Here is a 7500-nt window from a genome sequence, read left to right as displayed (position 1 = left end):
TAGAGTTTGGAGAGAACTGGAGCTACTTCGGCTGAGCACTTTTTTAATAGCACAGCTGGGATGAGGTCGGGTCCACATGCTTTTGAAGTGTCAAGGTTTTTTATGATAGCATGCACCTGAGCAGGGGTGATTATCAGATCGTCTAGCGTGGCGTCTGTCCGCATAGGAAATTGAGGTAGGGGGTGGTTTAGAGGGTCCAGTGTGGAGTTTGAGGCAAACCGACTGGCAAGCATGTTAGCCTTCTCGGTTGCTGAGCAAAGAACCTCGTGATTGTTGGTTAGTGGGGAAATTGTTGATTGCCCATTATTTACTACACTGTTGTAGATTTTCCAGAAGTCACGAGTTCCTAGTTTTTGTGCTTCGATGCGTTTTTTAGTGGTTTCCGTAAATTCCCTCTTAGCTGTCGCTATTTCTTTCTTAACGTTACTTCTAGCTTCTATGTACTTCTGTCTGTTTGAACTTGACTTATGTTGGTTAAACCTGCAAAATGCATGCTGCCTTTGAGCAATGGCAGTTGTGCAAGTCGAAGTAAACCATTGGGGCTTGCTATAGAATTTCCGCATGGGAACATGCGCTTCGATTGCAGTTTTGAACCATTCAGTGGTCTCGGTTGCACACTGTTCAGCAGGAAGAGAAAAAATATTTCCCCATGGGGCGTCTCTGATAAGATCTCTGATGGCTTCCCAGTCAGCCTTTTTATAATATCTCGTTGTTTTGAGCACTGGCTCTTCAGTTTTGTGTCTAGAGTTTAGGGCGATTTCAACCATTATCACCGCATGATCAGCGTTCCCAAGTGGGCTGTCGGCTTTCGTTACACAATCATCAGGAACTGTGGTCTAAAATAGATCTAATAGTGATGCGTGCTGTTCTTCCTGATCAGGGAAACGGGTTGGAAAAGTAACAATTTGCGATAGGGAGTGAGATACAGAGAAGCTAGTTTTTGTGATGGACATTAAAGTCACCAAATACATGTACTTGTGCGCTAGTGTCGAAGGAGAGTGCTGTGTCTATGCTGTCAGATACTTTGTTTATTATGGTGCAGTCTTGGGTCGAGGGAGAGCGGTAGAGAAAGTAAAAGTAGATAATGTTGTGTTTCATGATTAGCCTAAAGCACATAAAGGCTTGCTCATCCGTTTCTAGGTTTGTTTCTCTAGTAAAGGGAAAGGTATTACGAATGTAAACTCCAAGTCCGTGCATATGTCTGTCAGAGTCCTTACGGCAGAGTGGGAGATATCCAGGCATGTTAAAGTAGTTAGAGGGGATGGAGGAGTGTAGGTTAGTCTCACTTAGTGCTAAGATATCCGGGGTATTTGTTAGGAGAAATGCTTCAACATCAGCTAAATTAGTTCTAAGCCCACGGATATTTGTGAATGCAAGACTCAAGGGAGGAGGCAAGTTGGATTTGTTTGACCCTAAGCCTGGTTTAAGCTTATTTTTAGATTGTACTGTCATCATGTTTTTTAACGAGTTTCAGTTAGGTTAGGGGAAGCCGAACAGGAGGTTATGCAGAATATCACACATGCATCACAAGTAGACCATCAGCTGACCCTCCATCAACTAGGACTATGGCCTCAGGAAAGCCCACTGGCGATGAGTGCAGGGTCCCTTTCCATGCACGCCATGGCACCGCAAACATCCCGATATTATACAACTGTTGATGGAGCAGCCGCTCTAAGCGCTACCAAAGAGTTAGGGCTCCTGTACTACCAGTCGGAAACAGCAGCCAGTAACTGTCGATCCGGTACCCTCAACCCAATCTAATTGCTCAGGCATATATGGTACTCAAGCATTCTCAAATGCCCAGCTTTAGGGGTGGGGTGTGTCGGAAGTGGGGAAACGGCGTTCATTGCCCTAGACAAGAAACAAGATCTACCAATGGGTGTTTCTGTCGAATCACTGTGATAGTATCTCTGCGCCTGGCTAATAGGCAAAGAAGGAGTATGGAAGCCGGGCGATAGGCAGGACCTATCTACTCCTTAAGCAATTTAGGTTTGCAAACCGGTAATTTGTTTGAGTCACCAGCTCTAGGAAGGTTGTCATCCAAGACTGAAGAGGCCTCCCTCCTCTTTGGTTTAGTTTCAGAGTTTTCCTTCTCCTAGACGGATGATCTGGAAAGATCTACTGGGTCCGTCACCACTGAGAGGGTTTGCTCCGCGCCTGGGTTCTAATCCAGGTATTTCTGCGACCCCGCGTGGTTAGTTAATGTTATTGGGTTAGTTTGTAGAGGTTATATCTGCTAAATAGTTACACTCCTCAAAGTGAATTAGGGACATTGTTATTTCATTGTTACTGGATAAGGGGGTTGAGTAGAGCTCATGCAGTGTAAGCAACTATGATTGTAAGGAGGCTTGTTAGGAGGAGATAATGTGGTTTGAGGCTTTCTTTTTTATATATATATATATATATATTTTTATTATTATTTTTTTTTATTTATTTTTTTTATTCATGTGAGCTTGGGTCTAGTATAACATTAAAGTGCGAGTAGGTGTTAAGAATTGAACTACGAGTTGTGCCCAAAATATATTTTAGATGACAGCAGGGCATGAGATGCGAGTGCAATATAGTACGGGTAAAACAGTAAGTTTTGAGTCATGTGTAATTTGGTAAATAGATATATGGGCTGGTTTTAGTAGGTGCGAATAAAGTTGAAGGTACAAAGTGAGTTTCTATTATTGAGAGAAGATGTTTTCAGCTTTCAAGTAAGAGTTATGGACATTTAGCATAGCAAGGAGCATTGGTTCAGTTTCGTATTAGCGTTGCAAAGCTATCTAAGAGGAGACATAGTTGTGTAATGCAGTGCGGTGTGCTTTGCTTCCAAGTACATACTTTGGCTATTAAATACCAACTGGAATAGGAATGAACTCCAATGCATGTCTTAAGGGTAGAATCGTATAGATGTTTAGTGATGACTAAGCAGTTAGCATGTGAGGGTTAGGGGCTGGAAATTAAAGATTCCAGTACAAAACGATGTGAAATGTAGGAGTTAAGTGGCGGTTTGGTGAGAAGGAGCAGATTGTTAGCCTTCAAGGGACAGGGGTTATTAATTTACAAGAAACAGATCTACATTAGGATTTAGAGTGGCAGGTAAGGTTTTTTTTTTTTTGTTTTTTGTTTTTTTTGCGCATGCAGGTTAGACAGAGGTAATCGTCTTGGAGGTAAAATGTATATTGGGATTTCGTAGCTAGCAGTTAGGTGTTTGTTCCAGTTACAAGAAATAGTTCATGGCGGATCGGAAATTCGTATTTTGTATTTATAGGAAGACATTAAAGTCACGCATGGAGCATAGCATCCACTCAGGAAGAATAGCTCTAGTATCACAGCTAAGATACTGCATATTTAGGTAACGAATAGTGAAAGTTAAATTAGGCGGCACTTTTTTTTTTTGCACCTTACCATGGCTGTTACTATTAAGTATTGTACTTAAATAAAGTTCTTCTGTCATGTAAATAAGCTAAATAGGGATTCCTCCTCCCCATTACTACGTCGATGTGACATGGTAAAAAAGAAAAATTTGTCAGGAAATTGTTTTAAAATAAGTGAATCAAGAATGGTCAAGATGTGTGAGAAATAAGATAAAATTACATAGAACGAAAAAAAAAAAAGGGTTAGATTTGTTTGATTTAAAAAAAAAAAAAAGAGAAGATAAAATATAAAATAAAATAAAGTGTGCAAAGAAAAAACAAAAAATGTACTTAGCTAAAATTACATCTTCGGTGTGTGGCTCTCTTCGACCACCATGCAAATGACACTAAGGAATTCTACCCTTTCTATCCCAGGTCATTGGAGTAGGGGAGGGGGGGGCACACTTTACATTTGTGGTCGTTTAGTGAGAGCTTTCTCTTCTTTTTTAAGGAGAAGGAAAGGAAAGAAAACCAATATTCTGCTTATATTTTTTGAATATATATATATATATATATATATGAGCAAACAGTTAATAAAATATGTTAAAAAACACTTTGAAATGAGTTAAAAACATATTTAATCTGAAAAGGAAACACTAGATAAATGGATAGTCCTTAATCCGCGGATTTTCGAAGAAATACTTCCCTTCTTATCAGAGGGTAGGAATTAGCAAAATGCAGGATCGGATTTTGCATGCAGAAGTATTTGATGAAACAACAAGTAAGTCAAAGATCTTACTTGAAAACAAAAAAAGTGAAGCAGAGGGAATATGGTAAAGAAAAAGGTGATTACACATGAATGGATAGTCTGGTGGAAGATAAAAATCCAGTGACGGTAAAATCCAAATGTAAAACTTCAAGAAAGTTAAAAGAATTTCCAGTTGTACAAGTAAAATCCAAGGAAACCCCGTAATTGGAAGAAGATTGTCCATAATAATCCAAAGGCAGAAATCCATGGAATAATTCACAAAAATGTGTACAAGGAAAAAAGAAAAGATTCCAATAATATTAATAAAAGAAAAAAAAGATATGCTTTTCACTCTACTTCCGAGACATAAAATATAAATAAGAAAGATCAGGGAAGAGAAAGAGGAGAGGGGAAAAAAAATGATGATAAAGTTAAATGTAAAATATAAAATAAAGGGAAATAAAAGTCAAAATGACCCAGACAGGAAATGTTAAAGGCGCAAAAAAAATATATAGGGCAAAATAATATAGGTCAACTGAAATGTACAGGTCATCACTTAAAAAAATGTCAGTAAGAGTTGTTAGACGACAGTAAATGGAAAATAAATAAATTAATTAATAAATAAATAGAAAATAAATAATAAAGAATAAATAAATAAATAAATAAAAAATAAATCAATAAAAAAAAAATAAACAAAAAACCAAAATAAAAAAAAATAAAAAATAAAATAAAAAAATAAAATAAAAATTATTTAAGGGGAGAGGATGGCCGATACATATACATCTATATACATGTATGTATACATGTGTATATATATGTATATATACATGTGTATATATATGTATATAGGTATATACATGTGTATATATATGTATATGTGTATATATATATGTATGTATATATCTATATATGAAGAGCATAATGTGGTGTCCCACAAATAAATAAAAACGGATGATATGGGAAAAATGTTATGCGATGTGTCGAAAGATACAAGGGAAAAAAAAAACAGATTTGATATTCCCGAAGCGCTTTTCAACCGACTCTCTTTAGGGGAATCGTCGGTAAATTGGTTGATTACTCAAAACCATGAATTGGTAAAAAAAAAAATTACTGTAATTGTAAGGTGGTCGGAAGAGAAAAAAAAATAAAATAAAATAAATTAGTTCACGGACGACCAAGAGTCATTAAATAACTGCAGTGAATGTTTTAACTGCCTTTGTCTGCAGAGAGAGGGACGTCGAGAACTGATGACAATAGCCTCTAGTACGTCGAGGTGGAAACGATGCCGTGCTCTATGTAAAATGGAAAAACTGTTATCAGAGTAGAGATCACGACACGTTCTCTTGTCCAACAAGTGGTCACCTTTAGCAGATTCTTGCGCCTGTGAACTTCTAGAAGACGGGACCGGTTTGTGTCTACGGATACAGCCTGGAACATGCTGAGCCACTCTGACCGATAATCGCTGTATCGTCTTGCCAACATAGTCAGCGTCGCACTGACATCTGTAAAGGTAAATAACCGAACTTTGTTCATTGGTAGGCAACGCGTCCTTAAGAAAGGAAGGGAAAGCAGGACGAGTGGAATAAATAATGCGCAAATTAGCAGCATTAAAACAGTGTGTTACTGAAGACGATATTTTGTCTGCTAAAGGTTGGATGGAAGAGCCTAACGACGGAAGCTTGAGATAAATGGGGCAACGAGGAGGACCATATACCTTAGCTCTATTAAAGTTGTCAACCTTTCTTCGGATGGTATATGAGACTAGTTGCTCGGGGTATCCATTGGAGAGTAAAATTTCTTTAATTTTGTGAAGCTCAGACGTCAATCGAGAACTGGAACAGATCATCAAAGCTCGATGCGTGAGAGTTCTGATGAGGTCTTTCTTTCTGCGCTTGGGTAAATGTCAGCTTCCTAAATATACTGGTAAGAAAAACAGAAGGAGTGCGCTCCACAAGTATGTCGAGGAATGGCAGCATATTGTCCCTTTCTTCCTCCATTGTGAATTGCAAAGATGGGTGGAGCTTATTTAAATGTTGGAAAAAAGAACAAGCAGCCTCGCGTGACCGAAAGGAAGCAAAAGTGTCGTCGACGTAACGTACATAACAACAAGGTTTCGGCACGTTATTAAAAAGCAGACGTTCATAAAAAACAACGAAAATGTTTGCAATACTAGGACCTAAAGGACTGCCCATCGAGATGCCATCGATCTGTCTGTACATCATATTATCGAAGCTAAAGGCAACCGACAGTAGCCATCTCCATTAGTTCGATAAACACGTTTTCTGGAAATCTTGGGATCTCTGTAGGACCACGATACAGAAAGTCCGCGCAAATGCCTATAGTTTCGTCTAGAGGGAAGTTTGTGTATAAACTGGATATGTCGAACGAAACAAAGAATTTAGTATCAATGGACGGACAAAGATTGCATATGGAAGAAGCAAACTGAAGAGTCAGGAATGCAATGAATTGAATAAAACTTCACAACAGGGTCCAGGATTTCCACAAGCCATTTGGCCAATCCGTGCTGGACAGAACCAACCATGGACAAGATGGGTCTAAGAGGAGAATTAGGTTTGTGGATCTTAGGTAATCCATACATCCTGGGCCTTTGAGAACCGACAGGACGTATTAAAGAATAAATCTCTTTAGAGAAAAAGTTATTTTTATATAATTGTAGTAACTTTTTCTGGAACTTAATTTCAGTCCTTAAAGTGTGATCTGCCGACAAGTCACCTAATGATTGAAATTTGTTTGTATCTTCCAAAATGGTGGCCATTTTGGAAGAATAATCGTCACGGTTAAGAATAACAACACCTGAACCTTTATCAGGTTTAGTAATGTAGATGTCGGATCTTGCCTTGAGAAGTTTAGCGGATTGAAAATGGTCCTTTTGCCAAAACGATTCATCAGAGCGTACCGTGGAATTCACAAAAGAATGGGCATATTCGTTAAGACGGCCTATAGACTCAATGGAGGAAGGACAAAGGGTTCTCAACTGGGAAAACATTAATTCAAATTCTGCAAAAATTCCAATCTTATCAATACCTGACGGAGGGATGCAGAAATCAAGACCTCTAGATAACATGACTTTATCTATATCAGATAAAATGTAATCTGAAAGATTAAAGATGTGTTGATCTGAATTTGTACGGATACCAAATTTTCTTTTAATCAACGCACTTAAATATTTATCATTCTTAGACCTAGCATTAGTTTGAAAAGTACGGTCCTGTATGGATAACAGTTTAGAGAAACGCAATTTGTCGAAGAAAGACAAGGTATTCCAAACGAAAACCCAAAGAAGATGATACTGAGTCTTTATAGAAGACAAGGTCTCAGAATGACGTCGAATTTCATCCAACAAGAAGGCCCTCTCTATACCGAATGGATTACGGCATTTGATTTTAGAGA

At 38.2% G+C, this 7500-nt stretch overlaps 2 protein-coding genes across 3 annotated transcripts in view; both read right to left on the bottom strand.

Annotated features, from left to right (window-relative positions):
* Positions 1-7500, bottom strand: part of LOC145259166 (uncharacterized) — a 621516-nt gene that overhangs the window by 572978 nt on the left and 41038 nt on the right. The window lies entirely within an intron of this gene.
* The window catches only part of LOC145259221 (uncharacterized), a 1215-nt gene continuing 208 nt past the window's right edge, over positions 6494-7500 (bottom strand). Inside the window, exon 1 of the mRNA XM_080117060.1 lies at positions 6494-7500. This exon is cut by the window's right edge and continues 208 nt beyond it. Within this exon, the coding sequence (XP_079973186.1) occupies positions 6494-7500 (1007 nt within the window).

Source organism: Euprymna scolopes, chromosome 34, assembly GCF_053919585.1.
Source record: "Euprymna scolopes isolate OS-2025 chromosome 34, ASM5391958v1, whole genome shotgun sequence".
NCBI lineage: Eukaryota > Metazoa > Mollusca > Cephalopoda > Sepiida > Sepiolidae > Euprymna > Euprymna scolopes.
Note: the sequence above shows the minus strand (reverse complement) of the source record. Positions and strands in the feature narration are given on the sequence as shown.